General features: G+C 40.6%; 1 protein-coding gene across 1 annotated transcript in view; it reads left to right on the forward strand.

Moving 5' to 3' along the window:
• The window catches only part of Ino80d (INO80 complex subunit D), a 57224-nt gene extending 31934 nt beyond the window's left edge, over positions 1-25290 (forward strand). The window contains exons 7-13 of the mRNA XM_042679141.1: positions 3059-3167; positions 8037-8261; positions 10192-10301; positions 11204-11337; positions 13589-13806; positions 15415-15572; positions 17413-25290. Of these exons, the coding sequence (XP_042535075.1) occupies positions 3059-3167; positions 8037-8261; positions 10192-10301; positions 11204-11337; positions 13589-13806; positions 15415-15572; positions 17413-18578 (2120 nt within the window). The 3' untranslated portion in view covers positions 18579-25290. The remainder of the gene's footprint in view (positions 1-3058; positions 3168-8036; positions 8262-10191; positions 10302-11203; positions 11338-13588; positions 13807-15414; positions 15573-17412) is intronic.
• Positions 25291-25773: the final 483 nt, after the last annotated feature.

Consider the following 25773-nt stretch of genomic DNA (forward strand, 5'->3'; position numbering starts at 1 on the left):
CTTGAGCACAGAGAGGCTCAACGACAGAGCCCAAATCTTAAGTTTAAGCCCTGGGATCAGCAGGGAAAAAAAGTGATTGATGGGGCTGGGAAGGTGGCTCAGTGGTAGAGTGCTTGTCTTGCATGCATGAGGCCCTGGGTTCGATTCCTCAGCACCACATAAGCAGAAAAGGCCAAAAGTGGCACTGTGTGGTAGAGTGCTAGCCTTGAACTGAAGAGCTGAGGGACGGGGCCCAGGCCCAGAGTTCAGGCCCCAGCTATGAGCACTGGTGCCTGGCTGATTTTTTTATTTTTTATTTTTTTGTTCGGTTGTAGGGCTTGAACTTAGGGCCTGAGCGCTGTCCCTCACTTTAGCTCAAGGCTAGCGGTCTGCCATTTGAGCTACAGTGCCACTTCCCTATTTTTCTGTTTGTGTGGTGCTGAGGAATCAAACCCAGGGCCTCATGCACGCGAAGCAAGCACTCTACCACTGAGTCACATTCCCGGCCCTGATTTTTTTTTTTAACCATTTTTCCAACAAATGAAAAACTTGGGAGAAAACCCATTCAGTTTTTGTTTGAGTCAGGATTTTCTTCTGAAGCCAAGGCTATCCTTACATGTTCTTTCTTTTCTTTCTTTTTTCTTTGGGGTGTCTAAGGTTTGGAACCCACACCTCCAGCCTGCTTGTTATAACAGCAAGCCCTCTGCTAACTTAATTCCAGCCCTGACCCCAGCCTTTGATCTTGAACTCTCAATTCTTCAACGTCAGTTACCACACCTTGTTATTTTATTTTTTTAATCAAAATGTATTAGCTACCAAGGTTATTTTTGAGAACTCAGGAATTGAAATGCACTCTTGGGACTAAGCATATTCACACAAAGATTATTTAAAAGAAACATTCAGTCTAGAAATTATTTGTGGGAGTCCTATCTGAGCTGGTCATCTCAGTTACTTACATTAGAATTGGTGATAATGAAGTTGAGATCAGAGGTTTGTGTGGTTGGGCAATTAATTTCATAGTATGAGAAATGTTTCCATCTTAGTTCTTCTAACTTAGAGCTTGACATGTTCAGAGGAAGTACAAGTGTCTTAATAGAAATTATTTCTACAAAATAATTAAGGTAATTTATGTCATTTTAAAGGTAACCTGAGTATCATTTTGAAGTACCTCACTTTCAACATATTGTTATTGTGACGGACCAGTTTGTTTCTTGCTTTTTTTCCTCTCTATATAAATTTTTACTTTGAGAAAAGGTATTCACTTTTTAAGGTGACCTGACACTATTTGAAGTTTTCTTATGCCAATGGTAATATGTAATTTACGCATTTACAACTTACATTTCAATTAACCTTTCTTAATTTTGTCATTTGGCACATGTAAACTCATTTAAATCTTGGAAGAAATCTATGTGTTTCATTTAAATATAATTCTGTCTAATGAAGATGGTCTTTAGGTTTTTGAGGCTTTCAGGACGGAAGATATAAATAAAATGGTATTATCAAAGAGTATCAAGTTTTATGTGATATTAAAGCTTATGCTAAATTTATGTGGTCTCACATGCTGTTATATTTTCTATTCAAGATTCTGTGTCACATCTGCTTATGATCATCTTTTCGGGACATAAACTTTTTTTTTCCCTTGTGCTTGCTTTGTTTGTTTGCTAGGATGACCTTCTACCATTTGACCCATGCCTCTTGGTGTTTTGTGTGTGTGTGTGTACGTGTGTGTACGCGTGTGTACGCACGCGCATGCCAGTTCTAGAGCTTAAACTATATCCTGGGCACTGACCCTGAGCCTTTTTGCTCAAGGCCAGTGCTCTACCATTTGAGTCACAGCTCCACTTTCAACTTTTTGGTGATTAATTGGAGATAAAAGTATACAGATTTTCCTGCATAGAGCACAAGCCTTGAGCAAAAGAGCTCAGGGTCAGTGCCTAGGCCCCACAACTGACCCCCTCCCCCCACACACATACAAAGAAAAAGTTTAATGAACTAATTAGTGTTTATATTATATTTCTACACTTTCCCCTCTAATTTTGTTTTTGGAAAATGGAGTACAAAATGTTGTAGGTTTTCCTTAAAAGAATTACCATTATGCACTGGGCGCTGGTGGCTCATGCCTGTAATCCTAGTTATTCAGGAGGCTGAGATCTGAGGATCACAGTTCAAAGCCAGCCTGGGCAGGAAAGTCTGTGAGAAAGAGGGGCTGGGAAGGTGGCTCAGTGGTAGAGCACTTGCCTTGCATGCCTGAGGCCCTGGGTTCGATTCCTCAGCACCATGTAAGCAAAAAAAAAAAAAAAAAAGCCGGAAGTGGCGCTGTCGCTCAAGTGGTAGAGCGCTAGCCTTGAGCTGAAGAGCTGAGGGACAGTGTCCAGGCCCAGAGTTCAGGCCCCACGACCGGACCCAAAAAAAAAAAAAAAAAAAAAAGAATTAACATTATGCTAGCTGGGTGCCAGTGGCTCACCCTTGTAATATTAACTACTCAGGAGGCTGAAATCTGAGGATTGAGGCTCGAAGCCAGCCTGGGCAGAAAAGTCCCCATGAGACTCCAATCTCCAATAAACTTCTCAGAAAAGCCGAAATTGTCTCTGTGGCTCAAGTAGTAGAATGCTAGCCTTGAGCACAAAGAGGCCCAGGGACAGCGCCTAGACCCTGAGTTCAAGCCCCAGGACCAGTCCCCCCCAAAAAAATTAACATTGATCTCAAACCTCATTAGCAATTGAAATTGCTATCCTGTCCCACTTCCCCTTCCTAAAGTACTCTACCACTTACCTACACCTCCAGTCTGAACATTCCTTTATTTGTCCTGCACTCTTTGCTTGTGTTGTTTGCATTCTGTTAGTAAAGAGTCTGACAAAAGGTCATCCTTAGAATGTAGCATAGTCTTATTGTACAATGTAGTCTGTTTTAAATCTGAGTGTATGGTGTACATTACCTTTGCGAGAGTTGAAAAGAGACTCCTTGGAAGGCATTTCTTCACAGGCTATGATAGTACTTGCTGTGAGTGGTGGATCAGGTATCTTGAGTAGCTTTTCATGGTAAATTTTTCCTAACTTACAATATCCCTTGTGTGCTGCAGGGTTGGACTGGTCTGAAGAAAGCGGAGAGGAGCAGGAGGACTCAGAGCAGGCCTCACCATACCAGGTTGCATGGTCCATTCGAGAAACCCTGAGATATGAAAGACACATGTAAGCCTTTTTTGTTTTTATCTTTAAATCTGTAGTAGATTACCTTTTTCCCTATTGGTGTTATGTTTTTATTTTTGTAGATCAATTTTTTGTAAGGAAAGTGAAGTAGGTTCTATTTGTGAATATATGGACCATGTTTGAACAAAGCAGAAATATTCTTAAGTTTTCTTGGTCCATTTGTTGTATACCTTTTCCATTCATCACTGAAGAACCCAATTGTAACAACTGAGAGTTGAAAGGACATTAAAGATAAGCTGGTACCATTTCCTTATCTTATAAGAGGGAAATGCAGACTCAGCCAGAGCTAGAACTCTACCCCTTGAGCCACAGCTACTTCTGGCTTTTTTTTTTTTTGGTGGTTAATTGGAGTTAAGAGTCTCAATGACTTTCTTGCCTGGTCTGGCTTCAAACTGCAGTCCTTAGATCTCAGCCTCAGAATGAGCCAGCTGCACCTAGTGGAAATAATGCTTTTTACTTCACATGTCTTTGTCCAATCGGGTCCATCCTCTCTGTGTGTGTGTGTGTGTGTGTGTGTGTGTGTGTGTGTGTGTGTGTGTGTGTGTGTGTGTGTGTGTGTGTGTGTGTGTGTGTGTGTGTGTGTGTGTGTGTGTGTGTGTGTGTGTGTGTGTGTGTGTGTGTGTGTGTGTGTAGTGGAAATAATGCTTTTTACTTCACATGTCTTTGTCCAATCGGGTCCATTCTCTGTGTGTGTATGTGTGTGTGTGTGTGTTTGAAGGTAAAAAATTTTTTCTTTTTGTGCCTGGTGTGTGTGTGTGTGTGTGTGTGTGTGTGTGTTTGAAGGTAAAAAATTTTTTCTTTTTGTGCCTGGGTGCTGTCCCTCAGCTATTTTTGCTCAAGGCTGTATCCCTCTTGAGCCACAATCCACTTATCCACTTCCACCTTTTTTGGTGGTTAATTGGAAATTAGAGTCTTATGGATTTTCCTGTCTTAGCTGGCTCTCAGCCTCCTTAGTAGCTGGGATTACAAGTATAAGAGACACCACTGCTCAGCTGATTGTTCATTTTTTTCCCTCCCTCCTTCTCTTCATACCTCCCTCCCTCCCTCCCTCCCTCCCTCCTTCCCTCCCTCCCTCCCTTCCTTCCTTCCTTCCTTCCTTCCTTCCTTCCTTCGTTCTAGTTTTGTAGCTCAGGCTGCTTCCCAAGTGTTATGATTACAGTTGTACACATGTGTGATTTCAGACCATGATTCCAGGTTTGATCTGCCTATCGACCATTTCTCACCAAATATTGTCTATATACCTTGAATTCTAAAATTAAACTATTTAACATGTAGTTAATCTTTCTGATTCCACTATTTTATGAAAAGTGTTGCTGTTTGGTTTTCTTATTAAATTAAATTGAAAATGAGTTTTATTTGGAGAATTTCATGCCATGCCTTGAGATATAGATAAACCTGGGGTCTTAGATAACAAGTTTAGGATGTGTTGCACTGTATTTGGAATTATCAATAATTTTTACTGCTAATAACACCTACATATCATTTCATTCTCTTTCTTTAGAATCTAGGAAGAAAGTCAGCTTTGTTTCTCATGTTACAGATGATGAAAGTTAAAGGAGAAAACTAGTACATACTGAGATGCACTTGTCACAGATGAGGAAAGTTAAAGAAGAAAATTAGTACATACTGAGATGCACTAAGGGTCATGACCAGTGTTGCCGAGAGGAAATAAGCCAAAACTAGCCTTTCTGTTCCTGGTCACTGCTCTTCCTTAGCAACCAAGTCTGAAAAGATAATGTCACAGGTTGTAGTTAGAAGTAAGAAGCATTAAGTCGTACTGGTGGTTCATGCCTATAATCCTAACTACTCAAGAGGCTGAGATCTTAGGATCAAAGTTCAAAGCCAGCCCAGGCAGGAAAGTCCTTGAGATTCTAATTAACTACCAGAGATTCTAATTAACTACCAGAAAACCGGAAGTGGCACTGTGACTCAAAGTGGTAGAGCACTAGTCTTGAGTGAAAAAGTTCAGGGACAGCACCCAGGCTCTGGGTTCAAGCCCCATGACTGGGAAAAAAGTGCGAAGAAGTTTGCAGATTTTCTGTATTAGGTTCATGTCAGTAATGTCTGTGGTCCAGGCCAGCATGCATTCATTTTGCTGTCAGTCTGACAGCATTTGAATTATGAATAAACTTCAGAAACTTTTTTTTTTTTTTTGGGTCCGGTCGTGGGGCCTGAACTCTGGGCCTGAGCGCTGTCCCTCAGGTCTTCAGCTCAAGGCTAGTGCTCTACCACTTGAGCCACAGCGCCACTTCCGGCTTTTTTTCTTTTTGCTTATGTGGTGTTGAGGAATCGAACCCAGGGCCTCAGGCATGCAAGGCAAGCGCTCTACCACTGAGCCAACTTCCCAGCCCAAACTTCAGAAACTTTTATAACCTGCATCTACTATGTTCTTTCACAGTTAGCTTGGGACGCACTGATATAGTCCCTCCTCTCTAAAGCAGAATCTTTCCAATTACAGTTTTGACCTGTGATTATCTCCCCTGTGATTATCTTTTATTTTCCCTGTCATCCTCCCCTCTCCTTTCCACTGACTATTACCTCATCATCCTAGTTATGCAGCTACAGGGCCATGGAGTCATTTAATCATCTTATCCTTTCGATCCACTTGCCAAATAGAGTTAATTCTTTCATGATAATGGCCCTTCTATGTATTACCCCTTCTGTTATCTCTGTGACTTCTTAAACACTCCACTGCTGTTCATTTGTTTGTTCTTAACCCTGAAATGTTTATATCTCCCCTAAGTAGGCTTCAGTTTATCATTTCCAACAGTTTATTTAGACAGTACCGTTTGGCACTGGGGTACAGCTCGGGTAGAGTGCCTATGGAGCATGTGCGGGTTCTGGGGGGTGGGATGCCTTGTTTGTAAATGGTGTTGCTGTCTATGCCTAGTCTCTGCTAAGCAGTTATTGCCCCTTCCACTTCCTCAACTGACAAAGTTTGTATTTTATACATGCTCATTATGTCTCATATTTTCCATTCCTGCTGCTTTTCCCAGCATGAGTGTATATTATCTCTTACCTGGAACTTTCTAATAGTTTTCTAACTATTTTCTTTAGCCTAGTGTTGATTCTGTAATTTGCTGACTATAATTTTCACATGTAAACTACTAGTCGTTTTGTTTTGTTTTTGGTTTTGTTTTGTTTTATTTTGTTTGTCGGTCATGGGGCCTGAACTCTGGACCTGGGCACTGTCCTCAGCTCTTCAGCTCAAGGCTAGTGCTCTACCACTTGAGCCACACCATCACTTCCAGGTTTGTCTGTTTATGTGGTGCTGAGGAATCGAACCCAGGGCCTCATGCATGCAAGGCAAGCACTCTACCACTGAGACACCTTCTCAGCCCTTATCTTGTTTATTAAAGGTATTTATAGTGCTTAACTGGAATTACTGGAACTCCCAAGTGTAAACCATTCCCATGCCCCACCTACCTAACAGAGATTCTGGTTCAGTAGGTCTAAGGTGGGTCCTAGTGTTCATAGGCATTTCTAGTTTGTGTCCAGATAATTTAATCATCAGTCTCTCTGTATACACTTAGTCATTGATTTTGTTCTCTTTTGAATAGTTTAGGAATGTGTTTTATCTATCTAAATTACATTGCAATTTAAAACTTCGTAACTGCTTTGAATATATTAACAATTCGAAACAAGAGCTTTGTACCTGTTTCTGGAAGAGATTCTGAACAGTTTGCAGTCTGCTGGAAGAAAGAGGGACCAGTCAATAATTTATAGAAGATTAATGAGAGAATATGTAGTCTGTGGTGTTATAATTGTGGTATTTATATGTTACAGTAGAAAGGAAGGAAGAAAATATTGTTAGCTTTCAAGTTATGTGCGTTAGGGGCTGGGAAGGTGGCTCTGTGGTAGAGCGCTTGCCTTGCATGCCTGAGGCCCTGGGTTCCATTCCTCAGCACCACATAAGCAAACAGAAAAAAGCCGGAAGTGGCACTGTGGCTCAAGTGGTAGAGTGCTAGCCTTGAGCTGAAGAGCTGAGGGACAGTGCCCAGGCCCAGAGTTCAGGCCCCACGACCGGACCCAAAAAAAAAAAAAAAAATTATGTGCATTATTCCTAACAGAATAATAAGATGTAAATAAAACCTTATTCCTAACAATAAATGTGATTCTTAATGGACATTTTAACCTTGGTGATGATAGAAAATGCTCACTAATCATAGATAGCATCCTCTGCACACAGCACTTGTAACTGCCCATTGCCAAAATGCTGTTTCAGAGGTCACTAATTCAACAATTGGCAGAATTAATGTAAACCCTACAAAGTGCTTAACAAGAAAAGTGTAGTTAAAAACCAGAATGTGAAGAGGACAGCTGTTAGTTTGATGCTGTCAGAATTCACTGCTCTATATATAGCCTGTGCATTATGAAAAGATGTGTTTTCTCACAATTGTCATTTACTCAGTTTTTAATAAGGGTAAATAAAAGATTTTTCTCTCCACGAGTCTAGGCACATTTAAAGTTTAGAAGACTATGGTACATTGAGTCTCTAATAGTGACATACTTAGAACGCTAAGCTAAAAACACTGCTGCCTTGCTTTCAGTTGAAATACTGTGCTTATTTTCAGCTCTATTATAATCTCCACTGGTTTTCTTAAGTGTGTACTCACATGCTGCAAAAATTTTAAACCTGTGCATCCAACCACCTTCTTCATCCTCATTTTCCATTTCTGTTTTATTTGTTTGGTTTTTTTATTGGTCATGGGGCTTAAACTCTAGGCTTGGGCGCTATCCCTCAGCTCATCAGCTCAAGGCGAGCACTCTACCGCTTGAGCCACAGCACCACTTTCCCATTTCTAGAGCTTCACCTGTAATCAGTTTTCACCCCTCTCCTTGTACTTTCAGGTCGGATGATGATGATGCGGACAGTAGGAGCTCCAGGGTGACCCAACTTTGCACTTACTTTCAGCAGAAATACAAGCACCTCTGCCGCTTGGAGCGGGCAGAGTCTCGTCAGAAGAAATGCCGGCATACATTTAGGAAAGCGTTGCTGCAGGCAGCCAGTAAGGAGCCTGAGTGTACTGGGCAGCTAATACATGAACTACGGAGAGCTGCATGCAGTCGAACAAGGTTAGAGCCACCCACAGTCACCCCATCTGTGGGCCTTGTGTCATTATGGTTTGGAGCAGATTGTTAAGGCACCATGTATGATATACATTTAAGCCCCATATGGTTAAGCATGGCAAAAGAAGGCTGACATGTATTGGCAATAAAACTAAAATTAAAGCATCATGAATTTTTGCCAAAGTTCTATTAGAATCATTGATGATTTGAGGCAGGGCCTTGCTATATAATCTCCCTGCAGTGCTGAAAAAAGATATCAGTGACAACTCAAGATTTATTTATTTTTATTTATTTTTTGTCGGTCGTGGGGGCTGAACTCTGGGCACTGTCCCTCAGCTCTTCAGCTCAAAGCTAGTGCCCTACCACTTGAGCCACAGCACCGCTTCTGGCTTTTTTTTCTGTTTATGTGGTGCTGAGGAATCAAACCCAGGGCCTCAAGCATGTGAGGCAAGCACTCTACCACTGAGCCACCTTCCCAACCCCACAACTCAAGATTTTTAAAATAGTTTTTTAATACCTTGAAGTCAGTGCTTAATAAACAAATACGTTTTTGGTTTACATATGTAAACAAAAAAAGTTGTTATATTAAGTAAACGGAGCAGAAATAACATTTAAATACCAAAACTTGAAGTTGTGCTCATTTTAAAAATATGTGCCAGGTAAGTAGATTTTGAAGGACGAGATTAGTTCAGCCATTTCACATAGTGTCTCCATTCCCTGTTAAAAGTCAAGCTTTTTGTAGATTTACTCTTGGCAGCCCTAGGTGATAAACTCCTAGTGGTGATAATAGACCAGTAACTCCTGACTATTTCCTGTGTGCCATTGTATATATTTAGTCAGATGTTTGGATGTGTTATATCTTTTCATGCTCACAACAACCTGCCTGACCCCTCTAAACAAATGAGACTGTTGAGGCTTTAGGAAGTCTCAGTGATGTGTGTACACCTAGCTAGTAAGAGGCAGAGATGAAATTCAGAACCACGCTTGGTGATTCTAGTCTCAGGGTTTTTTTTGTGTGTTTTTTTGTTTTGGTCAGTCATGGGCCTGAACTCTGGGCCTGGGCGCTGTCCCTCAGCTCTTCAGCTCAAGGCTAGCACTCTACCACTTGAGCCACAGTGTCACTTTTGGCTTTTTCTGCCTATGTGGTGCTGAGGAATCAAACCCAGGGCCTCATGCATGCAAGGCAAACACTCTACCACTGAGCCGCCTTCCCAGCCCCTAGTCTCAGTTTTTTTGCATCACTTTGCTCTCTAGTCTCTAAAAGTAGTTCCTAAATACCACTTGAAAACCAAAAGCAAGCCAGACATGAAAGTTTATGCTCTCAGAAGGTTGAGGCTGGAGGCTAACAAGTTCAAAGCTAACCTAGATTATGTAATTAGTTTAAGGCCAGCTTGGGCCTTATCTTATGAAATTACAACCCAAAGGAAACTAAAAAGCAAAAAAAAACCCAGATGGATATATTTAAAGGTATTATGATGTATTTATTTGCTTTTTTTTCTTCTTCTTTTTTTTGTCAGTGTTAGGCTTGAACTCTGGGCCTGGGTGCTGTCCCTGAGCTCTTTAGCTCAAGGGTAGCAATCTACCATTTGAACCACAGCACCAGTTCTGGTTTTCTGGTGGATAACTGGAGATAAGAGTCTCATGGATTTTCCTGCCCAGGCTCTTTGAACCACAATCCTCAGATCTCAGTCTCCTGAGTAGCTAGGATTACAAGTGTGAGATACCAGGGTCCTGCTTAGTTATTTGCTTTGAATGCTGGTAGATTAGAGAAATATACAGTTGGTAATTATAATACCTGCTTTCTTTAGCTCATCTTTGCATTTTAATGACTAGTAGGTATTATAGATAGTTACAGTGTGGGTGTTCATAATGTTGAAACATAATGGCACACCATTTGAGCATTTAAAGAACATTAATTCTGGTTTTCTTTCCCTAGCATCAGGCGGACCAAGTTGAAGGAGATGGAGTCAGCAGCATGCAGTGGAATGGTGAAGGGTGAACAGTGCACTAACAAAGTCCTTCCATTCACTAGACATTGTTTCCAACGTATCCTTTAGCTAAACTGAATAGGCATTGGAAAAGCATTTATTGTTTTGGGCTGCCTATTTCTTTTTTCTAATAATGAGGTACTAGGGATTGAAGGTAGGACATGCTAGGCAAATTCTCTATCACTGAAGGTTGCTGCATTTCAATCCCATGTTTACATTTTTTCCCATGTTTACATTTTTCCCCTCTTTTTTGTTTTTGAGATAGGGTTACTATCTAACCACAGTCCTCCAGATCTCAGACTCTTGAGTAACTAGGATTATAGAATGAATCACCAGCAAATCACCAGAAAATCTTTTGTTGTTGTTGTTGGTGGTGGTGGTAGTGGTTGTGGGGCTTGAACTCCTGGCTATGTATGTCAGTTTTTCTTTCATTTTATTTTTGGTGCCAGTCCTAGGGCTTGAACTCTTACCTGGCCATTGTGAGCCACAGCTCTACCTTGGCTTCTGGGTGGTTAATTGGATATAAGAGCCTCTTTTTTTTCCTGCCCAGGCTGGCTTCAAACTGTGATCCTCATATCTTAGCCTACTGAGTATCTAGGATTACCGGTGTGAGCCAGCAGGGCCTGGCTAAAGAAAATCTTTTTGGTGGAGATTTGAGGACTGTATTAAGAAGAAATGATCCTCCTCCTCAAAATATCTGAAATTGGTTCAGAATAGTATTATTAATAGAGATTTGCCTTAGGAGCCCATTATTAGCAAAACAGACTCCTGCAGAAATATCTACTAAATGGTAAATTCAGCTGCTGTCATTTTCCTGTACCAGCAGTTTGATTGGGATATTACCTGTTACAAATAATAAAATTCATAGACAAGCACTATAAGTAAGGAAAGTAGCAAATTTTGTCCAGATATGGAAGCAAAGAATCATGGTATATTTTACTCCTAACTTGCAAACTCTAGATATCCTCTTGAACCGCTCTCAGCAGCTCTTCTCCAGCTGCACTGCCAAGTTCGCAGATGGGCAGCAGTGCTCTGTGCCAGTTTTTGACATTACCCACCAGACACCTCTGTGTGAAGAACATGCCAAAAAAATGGTAAGTTCAGATTTTATTTCCTGCAGTAAAAGTTTTCAAACCTGTGACATTTCTTCCCAGTAGGAAATACCTTGTGATACAGTACAAACTGTTGGGTATCTATCACTGAAACAAGTTTTGCAAAAACTGTTTTTATTACTTGAAGTTTTCCAGTGAGTTTTTTTTTTACCTAATTAAAAAAAAATACTAATGATGACTTATGGAATTAATTTTAGATCCTCACTAAACAACTAACCCAAAACATTGCTTTAGAAGATTTTTAGTGTAGGTTAAATACTCTTAATCTGAACATCCCAAATCCATGAGGTTCCAAGGTGCTACGATATTCAAAAATTTCAGGATGATTCCTCAGCATGGGAGTGGTGGGCAAGAGATGACATTTTTAATATTGTTTTTACAGTTATTGTGAGCTAGGTATCTTTTGAAGCCAGGCACTGGTAGCTCATGCCTGTAATCCTAGCTATTCAGAAGGCTGAGATCTGAAGATCACAGTTCAAAGCCAGCTGGGGCAAGAAAGTCCATGAGACTCTTCTACAGTTAATCACCAGAGAACTGAAAGTGGCACTGTGGCTCAAAGTGGTTGAGCACCAGCCTTAAGTAAAAGAACTCAGGGGGCAGTGCCCAGGTACGGAGTTGAAGCCCCATGCCAGACAAAATAATAATGTGGTGTATTCAAATGCATATCTGTGGGAGGAAGGCACAGAATCTGAGTGAAGGGGGCTGAAAAGCAGCAGTGAGCACAGTGGACATCGATGAAAGTGAACTCTACAACTTGTGTGTGGAGATGGGAAGGAAGGAATTGAGTGAGGGAACCGGTGACACTGTACAAAAGGAAATGTATTTATCACATGACACAGTAAATGTAATCCCTCTGAATATCACCTTTATAATAACAATAAATAAATTTAAAACAAAACAAAAATACTTGTTGAGCAAAAGTGACGCTTTATTGCCAAGGTTATAACATGCTCTGGTCCCCAACTTCTTAGGTGTTCTTTTTTCTCATTTGTGCTTTTTCATTTACCTTAAAATGATTATCTTCCTTACCCAATCACATAAAATCTTGTTACCCTTTACTCTAACAAAACTGAAGATAACTAATTTTGCTTTTCTGTATCCATAGGAAGTATTTATATCATCACTGTTCAGTTTTCTATATTCTGTAATGTATACATGTTTTTCTCATAGGAGAGTATAAGTCCTTTGATGGCACAAATTGTGTACAGTGTTTTTTTTCCCAGTGGTGGGGATGGAAGCTGAGGTGTTTACTTGCTAGGCAAGCATTCTGCCACTGAGCTACACAGCTGATCAGCTCTCACAGTGTCTAAATGCATGATTGACAGTATACAAACATACATATTATGTTGAATTGATATGAGATAAATTAATCTCTTGCCTATTCAACTGTCATTATAAATAGCTTTAAATCTATAGGCTGGGCACTGGTGGCTCACACCTGTAATCAGATCTCAGGAGGCCGAGATCTGAGGATCACAGTTCAAAGCCAATTGGGCATGAAAGTACTGAGACTCTTACCTCCAATAAACTACTCAGAAAACCGGAAGTGGCACTGTGGCTCAAGTGGTAGAGTGTTCTCCTTGAGCTGAAGAGCTGAGGGACAGTGCCCAGACCCAGAGTTCAAGCCCCACATCCCACTTAAAAAAAAATCTATAATAGGTCTAAATACTTAGGTAACTAAATTTTTGACAGATTATCTCAGGTTTTTATGATTAAATTAACGAAATAAAACCATAAGTTATTTTCATATTATGGCATAAGGTGATGTTTTAATACATATATTTATTGTATAGAATTTATAGCAGTTTAGGGGCTGGGAAGGTGGCTCAGTGGTAGAGCGCTTGCCTTGCATGCCTGAGGTCCTGGGTTCGATTTCTCAGCACCACATAAGCAAAAAGGAAAAAAAGCGCTGTGACTCAAGTGGTAGAGCGCTAGCCTTGAGCTGAAGAGCTGAGGGACAGCACCCAGGCCCAGAGTTCAGGCCCCACGACCGAACCCAAAAAAAAAAAAAAAAAGAATTTATAGCAGTTTAAATCTGTTTTCTCATATATTTAAGTCATTTCCTTATGGTAAAGCTTTTAAAATCTTTTGTTCTGGTTTTATTTTTTTAATGTAACCAAAATAAATGCTATCTAGAATCGCTTTATTGTGTGATAGCCCCTAAAGAGGGAAGGGGAAGTAATTTGACCAATGAATAATCTCAGTTTTAAAAAACAACTCACTCATTCCACAGGATAATTTCTTGAGAGGAGATAACTCCCGTAAAGTTCAGCACCAGCAGCAGAGGAAACCCAGGAAAAAAACCAAGCCTCCTGCACTTACCAAAAAACACAAGAAGAAGAGAAGGCGTGGACCTCGCCGACCCCAAAAACCCATTCCCCCCGCTGTCCCCCAAGGGAACCTCAGCATGCCCACCAGCGTCTCACTGCCAGTGGAGGCCTCACACATCCGGTCAGTGTGATTCTGGGTTTTGCTTTTCCTTTTCGCTTCTGGCCAGTCACTCTCAGATCACCTGTTTCCAAGTGCTTGTTGTGCAGTTCCTTCAGAAGCTAGTCAGGAGTCACCCTAGAACTTTCTTTTAATAACAGATTTTGCTGATATCAGCACTTATTGGTTATAGCAGAGAGGAAATGCTAAAATTTAAAAATTGTCTGCTGTTAAATGTTTGTGAGATTTTTTGGTTTTTTTTTTTTGTTTTTGCTTTTGCTTTTGTTTTGAGACTATTGCTTTGTAAATCTAGACTGGCTTGGAATTTCCTAGACTGGCCTCAAAAGTTGTAATTTCTTCCATGGTCTTGTGAGTGTTGGGATTACAGCTGTAATATACCACCATGCCCTGCCCAATTTTTGTGCTTTTGTTTTTTTGGGGTTTTTTGCCAGTCCTGGGGCTTGAACTCTGGGGTACTATCTCTGAGTTCCTTTTTGCTCAAGGCTAGCACTCTACCACTTGAGCCACAGCGCCACTTCTGGCTTTTTATTTTGGAGTCTCACAGCTTTTAAAAATCTGCCCAGAGGGGCTAGGAAGGTGGCTCAGTGGTAGAGTGCTTGCCTTGCATGCATGAGGCCCTGGGTTCGATTCCCCAGCACCACATAAGCAAAAAGAAAAAAGCCAGAAGTGGCGCTGTGGCTCAAGTGGTAGAGCGCTAGCCTTGAGCTGAAGAGTTGAGGGACAGCGCCCAGGCCCAGAGTTCAGGCCCCACTACCAGACCCAAAAAAAAAGAAAGAAAAGAAAAAAATCTGCCCAGACTGGCTTTAAATCGTGATCCTCAGATCTCAGCCTCCTGAGTAGCTAGGATTGCAGGCCTGAGCCCCCAGCACCTGGCCATTTTTTGTGTTGTAATAGAAATTTCATAGATGTTGTCATAGAAATATCATATATATATCCTATATATTTATTTTAGCAGACTTAAGCATTTTTGACCAGATGAATGAAGCTTCAGTTTTAGCTAATAATTATTTTGAACAAGATTTGAACTTTTACTAAAAAGCATAAAGGGCACGGTGAATACACCAGCTTCTGGTTCATCCTAATTTTAAGTACAGATGTTGTCTGGTAATGATTGCATAGTGTGTGTGTGTGTGCGTGTGCGTGTGCGTGCGTGTGCGCGTGCGCGCGCGCGCGCACGTGCATACTTGTCCTTGAACTCAGGGCCTGGGCACTACCTCTGAGCTTTTTTGCTCAAGGCTAGTACTCTACCACTTAAGCCACAGCTCCACTTCTGGGTTTTTTAGTGGCTATTAGAGATAAGAATCTCATGGACTTTGCTGCCTTAGTTGGCTTTCAGCTGCAATCCTCATGTCTCAGCTTCCTGGGTAACTATTATTACTGGTATGGGCCACTTGGGCTTAGCTTGCATTGTGTGTAATAGTTGCAGAAACATGACTACATATGGCAAGCTATTTTTGTAATGTGTTGCTTTCAGATTTCCTTCTCATAAAGTAGTAAAAGAGCTATTTCCAGTTAGGGGTTCCCATGTCAAAAGACACTGGATTCTTCTATTCATGGTGAATAGAGTGGAAGTAAAAGGGGAGTCTTGATACCAACTGCATTGTCTTCCAGGAGCCCATCCACGCCAGAGCTGAGTGCTGATGAGTTGCCGGATGACATTGCCAATGAGATCACTGACATTCCACACGACTTGGAATTGAACCAGGAGGACTTTTCAGATGTCCTGCCCCGGCTACCTGATGACTTGCAAGATTTTGATTTTTTTGAAGGTATGGTCACTTCAATTTATAGAAAAATAGTTGTTTATTTTGTTTCAGGCAGGGTCTCACTATGTGGCCTAGGATGGCCCTGAACTCTTCACCTTGCTTTAGCCTCCTGTGTTTTTATGGTACTGGAAATAGGGGTATGTACCGCCATCCCTGTCCTGGGAAATATCTTTTTGAAACATTTCTACAATGTTCCTCCCAAATATAATGTCTTTTACCTGGCTCCAGTGGCTCACGCCTGTAATCCTAGCTATTCAGGAGGCTGAGATGTGAGAATCATGGTTCAAAGCAAGCGGGCTGAAAGTCATTGTGAGACTCTTATCTCCTCCAATTAACCACCAGAAGTGGAGCTATGGCTCAAAGTGGTAGAGCACCAGCTTTGAGCAAAAGAGCTCAGGGAGAATACCCAGACCCTGAGTTCAAGCCCTTGATTGACTAATTAAATAAATAAATGTATGTCTTTCATTATAAATAGAAAATATTCTTTCTTTTGGGGGGGGGGGGTCCGGTTGTGGGGCCTGAACTCTGGACCTGGGTGCTGTCCCTAGCTCTTCAGCTCAAGGCTAGCACTCTACCACTTGAGCCACAGCGCCACTTCCGGTTTTTTTCTTTTTGCTTATGTGGTGCTGGGGAATCGAACCCAGGGCCTTATGCATTGCAAGGCAAGCACTCTACCACTGAGCCACTAACTCCCAGCCCCCCTCTTTTTTTTAAAAACAAAAAACTTAGTTTCTTTAGTTACAAAGAAAAATTGGGAAGGGAGCACCTTGAGGTTTGAACTCAGGACTTCATGCTTGCTAAGCTTGGTGCTTGCTCTACCACTTAAGCCAACTTCCCAATCCTTCCTGTTGTAGTTATTTTTTTAAATAAAATCTTGAGTTTTTGCCCTGGTTAGCCCAGACTCTGATTTTCTCAGTTATGCCTCCTGCATAGCTAGGATGAGAGGCACATATCACCTCACCCAGCTTATTGGTTGAGATGGGAGAACTTCCTCAAGCTGGTGAGTACCTGGGATTACAGGTATGTGCCACTGTACCCTGGTTGCCTTTTTTCAGGGTGGGGCCACTACTGGTGCTTGAACTTAGGGCTTCATACTCCCACTTGGCTTTTTCACTTACACTGGTATTCTACCACTTGCTGTGTCTCCACTTCCGGCTTTTTGCTGCTTATTTGGAGATATTCATGATAGTTCCATCTCAGCCTCCTGAATGGCTGGGATTATAGGCGTAAGCCACCAGCACCTGGCTCTAATAACTAATGTTTTTTTAATAATGTTAATGAAATCAAAGTCCATGGGCTTCTATTTTATGGAAATTAGGCTGGAAGGGAAGGATTAGAGAGTAAGGTATAACATAAGCATTTTGAAAGATAAGTCACAACCAGAACAGTGTTTTTGGTGGTGGTATGTTCAAGTGTTCCCTAATTGATCTCTAGCTGGGAAGTCTAGGTATAGACAAAGTTAGGTATACCTGTCCTATACAGCCTTGTTTTCTCTCTCAGTGACATTAGTATTTTAGGTACAAACAGGTATAGTCAGATATAATCAGCCTGAGTTTTTAAGTTGGTAAGCCTTAGATTTCCTAGGAATTTATCAGTTGATAAGATAGTTTTGAGAATATCTTCAATAAACTAATGGTGGTGGTTCAAGTTTTAGCACAGATACATGTTCTGAAGATTAATATTTTGTTTACTTTTCCTTTTAGTACAGTTCTTAGAAATTTTTCAAGAGACTTTTATCTGATCAGTTATTTGAAATAATTCAAATGTATGTTTTTTTGTTTTTTGGGTTGTTTTTTTTGTAATATACATCATGCATCATTCTTGCTGGCTTTTGTTGATCCAGGAAAGAATGGAGACCTCCTCCCAACGACTGAAGAGGCCGAGGAGCTTGAACGGGCTTTGCAGGCTGTAACTTCTCTTGAGTGCCTGAGTACCATTGGGGTACTTACCCAGTCAGATGGTGTGCCAGTCCAGGAGTTGTCTGACCGAGGACTGGGAGTGTTCTCCACAGGTACTGGAGCTTCAGGAATCCAGTCCTTGAGCCGAGAAGTGAACACAGACCTAGGGGAGCTATTGAATGGGCGAATAGTACCTGATAATTTTTCTAGTCTAGAGCTGGATGAGAACCTGCTCCGTTCTGCTACCTTGTCTAACCCACCTACACCCCTGGCAGGGCAGATCCAGGGGCAGTTTTCTGCCCCTGCCAGTGTTGGCCTTACTTCTGCCACTCTGATCAGCCAGAGTGCACTTGGGGAGAGAGCCTTCCCAGGACAGTTTCATGGACTTCATGACGGCAGCCATGCCTCACAGAGGCCACATCCTGCCCAGCTGCTGAGCAAGGCAGATGACCTAATCACCTCACGACAGCAATACAGCAGTGATCATTCACACTCCTCGCCCCATGGAAGCCATTATGACAGTGAGCACGTGCCGTCTCCCTACAGTGACCATATCACCTCTCCCCATACAACATCGTACTCTGGTGATACTATGGCAGCTACCTTTTCAGCAGAGATGCCCATCATGGCACAGCACTTGCTCCCAACCCAACTCGAGGTGCCACTTGGAGGAGTGGTAAACCCCAGAACTCACTGGGGTAATCTCCCTGTCAACCTTGGAGATCCCTCTCCCTTTAGCAACCTTCTCGGCGCAGATGGACATCTTCTTTCCACTTCCCTCTCCACACCACCCACCACGTCGAACTCAGAGACCACACAGCCTGCCTTCGCCACCGTGACCCCTAGCAGCTCCAGTGTGCTTCCGGGGTTACCGCAGACCAGCTTCAGTGGCATGGAGCCTTCCGCTGAACTCATGGCCTCCACCTCTCCGAAGCAGCAACTCCCTCAGTTCAGCGCAGCCTTCGGCCACCAGCTGAGTTCTCACAGTGGCATTCCTAAGGACCTGCAGCCCAGCCACAGCTCCATAGCCCCTCCTACAGGCTTCACAGTAACAGGTGCCACGGCGACAAGTACCAATAACGCATCTCCTCCCTTCCCTTCTCCCAACTGAGTGCATCTGTGCAGGCAGGAAGGTGGGGAGCCTGTTTTCTATCTTCGTTTCCTCCTTTGCCCCTCCCCCCCCTTTTCCTAAAGAAGATTTAAAAGAGACGGATGGGGATTAGAGGGGCTCCCCCTTCCAGCTCAACACGTGGCCGTGCAGTGGACCTCACTTCAGTGTTCACATGTGCTCCTTAGCACTGGTGCTCATTCCCTCCTGGCAGGTCCTCTCGGCCGGTGGTTTCCGTGGTGGTTCAGCACAGTGACTGGATAGGATGGATTTTTTTGCAGCAAGTCCTAGAAGTGGAAGATACCTCAGATTACCAGTGCCCTTTACTATTTCCTAGTGTGCAGATCAGTGCTTTCCATTCTGTAGCCAGGTTTTTACATAGGTGGCTCTCCAGAGAATGATCCTGTTAACTGAGTTCCTGTGTAGGAGGTAGCGGGTGGTGGAGGCAGCTCAAGGCCTGACCTAGCAGCAACTGCCAAACACCACAGTGAGGCCAGGATGCCATTCCTAATTTGTGAAATGGTTAAGAAGAAAAAGAGACGTCATTGACCGCCTGTGAGTGTGTGTGCACCCATGTGTGTGTTTTGTGCAGTGCAGGAAGTAACTGTCCCCTTGCTTTGTTGTTTGTTTACCCCTGAAATGAGCATAAGGCTCTTTTCTTCCCTACATCTCACACCACCTTCATAAGGTTGGTCATGCTTTCCCACTGAGTTCATTCAAGTTTCCTAATAGGGAGGGTCTGGTCATGTGAATAAATAGCACAACCCTTTTCTGCTCAAAGGTAGTTGTGAAGAAATGAGACAGGAGAAGCTGCAGTCATGTCCCTGTCTGGGAATGCCGTGGAAAGCTCACCTGCAGTGACTTCAGGGCTCTCGAGGTTTGGGGGGGTCTAGGGGTCATTTTGCCTTTTCAGATGTGCATTCGTTTCTATGTCCCTTGCTCATGGAACACATTTGCAAGGTGTAATTGAAGAAACTATTTTGATGTGAAAAAGCAGGATAGGTCAGATAGGTTTGAAAGATGATATCTGTGAACTCCTTGGTCCATCTTTTGCGTTCGAAATTCATGTTTACAGTAGTGATTCTTTGGTAAGCTTTGTAAAATGTTGAAGACCCTTGTAGATTCAGTGTGCCAGTTGTGGAGTGATGTATAATATCTGAAGGATACACATTTTAAAGTTTCTCTCAAAGCAGAATGTGGAAATTGACGTAAATTTTACCTACCTTTAGTATTTTTTTAAAGTTAGGCTTAAGTCAATCTGGAAACGGTTTTGAAAAAAAAAATTATTTTAAAGAATCAAGATTTTAGGGTTAAAAATCCTATTGGGAGTTTAGTAAGCCGATGGCTATGAGATAATATATGTGAGGTTTCTTTCTGTCTGCCTTGCCCTCACAAGAAGGATTGCGCTAGATTTAAAAAGCATCTCTGCTCTGCTTTTCCTGAGAAGTTCACTGTCGTGTAAGATACCATTCGCTGGCTATTCATACCTGAGTCTGTTCTAATTTAAATACATGTTTTAAAAGATGAGTAAATGATGTGCTATAGTAACTCATTTATCAGGGATGATTTGCTCTCAATTCCTTTCTAATAGGTAAAGATTTGAATGCTTTCCCATTTTCCTGTGTGTATTCTTTATGCTCATGCTAGTTGTAACCAGTTTCTTCTTTTCAAAGGTTTTCTCCTCTGCTTTTTTAAGGAATGATGGTAATCAGCAGGCACTATGCAGATACCTCGTGCCTAAGATATTGGAGGGAATGTCACATGACTGTATGAAATCATAATACTCCCTATTTTGTATTTATTGAAGTTTTTTTGGGGGGAGGGCCAAAAATACGTTTGTAATATATTTACTTTTTTTTAAATCATGATAATTAATTGGAAGATTTATTTTTAATAGCTTTGCCTTTTGCAGATTGATAAATTTCTAAATTATGTCACAAAGCAAAATTATATTTGGTATCACCATAAATTTCTATTCTGAATAGTAAAAACAGCTCATTTGAATATTTCTCACCTGTGAACCTTTGTCAGTAAAATGATGATGAATAGTTGCCTCTGCTCTAGTGTCCTTTCCTCTGCTGAGCTGCATTCCCAGTGATTTTGTTTTGTTTCCACTGTGTACTAATTAAAGGTTGTAGCAGAGCAGCACATGCACTTCCTAATCAGCTCTTCTTTGACAGCGAAGGGAAGGTCATGGGTAGTTTATTTGAACTTTTTCTGGGTATTTGTCTCTCATGTTAGCTGTTTAAAATTCCTTAGATGTCAAAACTGAGTTTGCAGTAAGTTGCACATTTTATTGTTTGCAATTTTCTGTTTGATGTGCATTTAAAAGCCCTTCTCTGCTTTCTAGTAAGGAGGCACGAAGTGATCAGGAATGTTGCCAGTTACAGCTTCACACCAAAAATGTTGATTAAATCCCTTTCGTTTAGATGCCCATGATGACAGTTGAGCAAGGGGCCATCTTAGGAAGTACCAGCCAGCCTAGGGTTGAGAAATTCGCAGAAACACACTTTCCTCTTTTCAACTGCTTCAAGACAAGTATCCAAACTTGCAGTGTGCTCTGCCCTTGCTGTTCCTGTGAGTCCTTGTTGGAAGAGAGAAGAAACATTTTATAAACCCAGAGATATCATTATGTTTTTCTTCCAGTTATTGGGGGCAGTTCTGATCTGTTAGTACTGGGTGGGCTATTACCTGCAAAGAAAGGAACAAAGTGTATTTTACTCCAAAAATATGAAAATTAGTGTCCTTTAAAATAGCACTTATGTTATTGTAAGGCAATACTGGAATCAAAAAAAATCTTGTATGAGGTCCTAAAACTAGTAAAAACTAGATTTTATTCTAGTGTTCAGTGCGTGAGAAACAGTTGCAGAGAAGGCTCATTCTGTTTCTGCAGTTCTTTGGGACCATAGATAAAGGCCAGTTAGATCGTGTTACTGTGATTTATTTTTCAAAGTTGCTGCAGTTAACGGATGTTTTCTGTGCTCTTAGGATCTGATATTTGTGGACTGTGATCGATAGCATCCGAAGAAAAGATGGGCTTTTTCTCCCTTAACTGTTAATGCTACTTTAATAAAAGTACTTAAGACATTGTTTTGCCCTCTGTACAAATGGTTTAGCAATTTTCACTTCTGAGTAGGTTTATCTAGCTAGTAAACAATTCAGGACAGTAAATAGCAATTACACTTAACCCACCAAGTGACAGGCTATGCAATGGAAATATTTCTAATTGTCATTACAAAGCTTATACCGCAAAAGATGATTTTCTATAATAAGACTAGAGAACACACCTGCTTTATAAATGACTTCCTGAGCAGTTCCATGTTGGCAGACATTATAGTGTATCTGGTGTTCCTCTCTTGAGATTGTTATTTTATGAAAAGCAAATAGCAGGTAGCAAGTTGGAAAGTGATTTATTTTCTTTAAAAGTGATGTTACCAATTTTATGATAAGACTTGAGTTTTGCCAAATAACTGTAAGATTTTCTTTTCTGTTTTGGTGGTACTGGGGTTTGAACTCAGGGCCTTGGCTTGCCATCAGGTGCTCTACCACTTGAGCCATGCCTCCAGCCCAAGATTTATATAAGTCAGCCCAATCTTTTACCTAGAAGTTAGGGAAATCATCATTTTCTGTAACTTATACAAAGGCTTTAACAGAGTTTGTCTTCAATTCATGATTACAATTTATAGCGAAAAAGATAGTTCTTTAGGAAGGACACCAGTCTGTGCTGCTCACAACTTTTTTCTTTTTTTAACACTTCTGTTGACCTGTAGCAGCATGTACTTCCATAAATTTGGCACTAGAATTCGAGCACATGGAGGTGAATCGCTTACTGTCAGTTCACTGGTCCTGTCTGCCCTCTCCTGTGTTCTAGCATCTAGGGAATGGTTGATGGGCTTCGTTAGAATGTCTGAAGGAGAGTGATGCCTTTTCTCTAACTTCAAAAGGTTCAAAAAGTTGTTGTGGGGTGATACTGCAAAACCAGAAGGATATTAATGCTATTTAATAGATTTGAGATTCATTAAAACATTGTAGATGTCAAGTTTCCAACTGCATCCTTTTTTTTTTAGCCTAACTTTCTTTAAATTAAGTTCTATTCTTAATTTGGTCTATGTAGAATAATAGAATCTTTTGCTGAATGGCCAACAGAACCTTCCAGTTTAATGAGACAGTTTAGACAATTCCTTGAAAGAAAATAGTCATTGTGAATAGTCTTAATTTGAATCTCTTTCATCACAAATACATTGTTCTAAGGATTTTTTTCCAAATATATTTAATAGATTATATATGTGTATGCACATATTTTTATTAATTCACAAATGACTATAGATGTTTTTCCCCCTCAATAAATTAAAAGTAATGGGATCTTCATTGGCGTTCTGTAGAAAAGTAAAATAATTTGATAATATCTTGATCTTTTAAACTTTGCTCTATCTTAATTGGAGAGAACTAAAATCATGTTGAATAGATTAAATAAACATTTTAAATTCTGTCTTCCAAAGCTTTGTAATAGACTACCTGTGAAGAACACATACATATTTAAACTTTTTTTCCCAGTACAGGAGAGAAAACAACACATATGAACAATTAAATCTCTAATAACCAGTGTCATTACTGCTATAATTGTGGGTCATAGGGATCCTTTCATGTTTATTTAGTTAGCTTTCCCCTCAGCACTGTGATATAGAGCTAATAAAAGGAGCTGTGGCATTTCAGAGAGGGAGCAAATTTGATATAACTTTATCTTCTGTTCTTGAATATCAGAAATGTTTGGGTAATTTGAGCATATATCTAAGAATCTTTGAGCAATCTCAAGTTTAGGTATTCTAAGAGAAAAACTCTATCTGACTTATAGTGAGCTCCTTCTGGCAGCACAGCTCTCCTTCCTCCCCCTACCTGCGTGCTCTGGTCCACCCAGTACTGCGGTATGTGTGAGCACACACATGATCAGTACTGACTATGGCTGAGGATTAATAGAATCCCCTGCGTTCCCTTTTTGTTTGTTTGTTTGTTTGTTTAAAGCTGGGGACCACTGAAGTAAGCTCTATATGCACCCAAAGTTCCCCATGGAAAACTTTCCAATGTGCAGTGCAGAAGGCTCCAATGCAGACAAAGGCCACACCATTTCTTTTTCTTGGGGAACAGACCGATTTCCCCCAGCATGACTCCAACCGACCCATTTGGTTAAGGTACAGTTGGTTCCAGTGGGTTAGAGTGAACATGGTGGAAAGCTTGACACTTGATGACATTGTTTGCATTCTTCTAAGCAGTGATAGCTCTTCACTGTATAGTATTGAGTATGTCTCAGGGATTCCTTGCGGAAATTAGGGCAGTTTTTAAAATTAAAAAAAAAATAGTTTTCAAAGAAACTAAAGGTGACTCATCATTGAAGAGAGCGTAAGAAGAGAAAACATTTCGGTTTTGTAGCCTGCAGTGTCTCGCCTAGGACTTTTTTCCTTTCTACTTCAGGCTCTCATCTCAGCTTCAGTGTGCAGAATCCTTTCCATCACGCACAGCTTTAAAACTTTTATTTAAGAATTTCCTTCCCCAATGAGCTTTCAGAATACTTATTGTAGATTTTAAGAGAAAAGGTATATTAATTTATGCTATTAACATCACCTCATAAATTATAAGTTTTATACTAAAGCTGTATTGAGTGTAATGAATTATGTTGCCTATGTGTTTAATAGCTAAAAAAATTATATATGAGCTTTTTGTTTGTTTTGCTTTTTTCTTTTAACAAAACAAACTAGTGAAGCACCTTTTTACACTGGATCTCTGCCGTGTCAAGGTGCATAGCTATCCTTTGCTACCTTGCAGATATATAAAATAAAAGGATATCCTGGGGCCTCAAAATGTAGAACACCTTTAGACCATTTATTATTGTCCATAGAACTGTTGAGAATCATGTTCTTTAGTAAATGATCTGTGGTTTACACTTAAGATGGCTAGAAGCTTAGTTACAGGGTAAGTAGAATTACATAGATCAAGTAAAACTCCAACTACTGTAGCTGGAATTTGTAAACTAAGTTTTTAAGACCTCTTTTATTTCCTATGGATTTATTCTTTAATTTACAGTTTATTCTGTAAGTTGGGAAGTAAAATAGAGAAAATAAGAAGTCTAGATGTTCTCAGTGTCTTATTCAGGAACTTTTTTATCCCTCCTCACTAAGGAATTCCCACTGTGACTTAAAAATAGAATTAAATTACTTGTGTGCATGTAGATGTCTGTGTTTTTTTATACACATGCAAAAATATACATTGGGGGCACGTGTGTGAGAGATATGAATGTGTGCTTGTGTAAAAGTAGAGGAATGGGACCGAATGTATTGTAGAAATATGATTTATTTAGTTGAGGATATGAGAGTTTCTTTCTCATAGTCTCTTGTATAACTACACCAAATTTTTCATTATGTTATGTTAAAAGGCTAGTTCTGATATCATGTGCATTTTATTTTAATCTTTGGGTTAACTTATTCTGTTTTTAAGGTGACATGACAAATAGCAGATTCTAAGACCAGCCTCTCCATTTTGAGCATTAGAATGGGAGAGGGAGAGACAGAACAAACAGATCCGAACAGGAACAATGTTTATCCGTTTGGGTGATGGGACCAGAGATCTGTTGACCCTTTTTTATGCTAATAATAATTTTCTTCATATTCTAAATAATAAGTGCTATTGATCTGGGTAAAGGTAAGAAAAGTTATAGGCCTTTTATAAAGAAACTTTGAAGGGGCTGCTTTGTTTAAGGAGTTGGTGGGGATCATTTCACCATGCATATTTCAAAGCTGAGGTGATGTCAGTTCCAAAACACATTTTAATAAATTTTACTCAGTTGTGCCATTAGTTATAAAGCTAGAATGCTCCTGCTCCCATCTTTTGGCTGTAGGAAAAATTAAGACTACCCTTGACTTTGATCCAATTCATGTGGAATTAAGCAAACAGAACATTCCTATATTTTGAGTTTTCAGTTGCCATTTTGCTCTACCTGCATTACTGAATTATCAGGTTGCTTAATACAGTCAAACTATAGAGTTAAGTGCTCTAATCACATTTTTTCAATATAAAAACCATATGCTTTGATACATCAGAACATCTGATAATAATATTTTCTGATAATCAGAAAATCTGAAATTGTCATTGAGGTCTCATTTACTGCATCTTAGATATAGTCAAAACCTAGGAAAGCTTTGTATGTTGT

This window comes from Dipodomys spectabilis, unplaced genomic scaffold (genome assembly GCF_019054845.1).
Source record: "Dipodomys spectabilis isolate Male_0828 unplaced genomic scaffold, ASM1905484v1 ptg000051l, whole genome shotgun sequence".
Lineage (NCBI taxonomy): Eukaryota > Metazoa > Chordata > Mammalia > Rodentia > Heteromyidae > Dipodomys > Dipodomys spectabilis.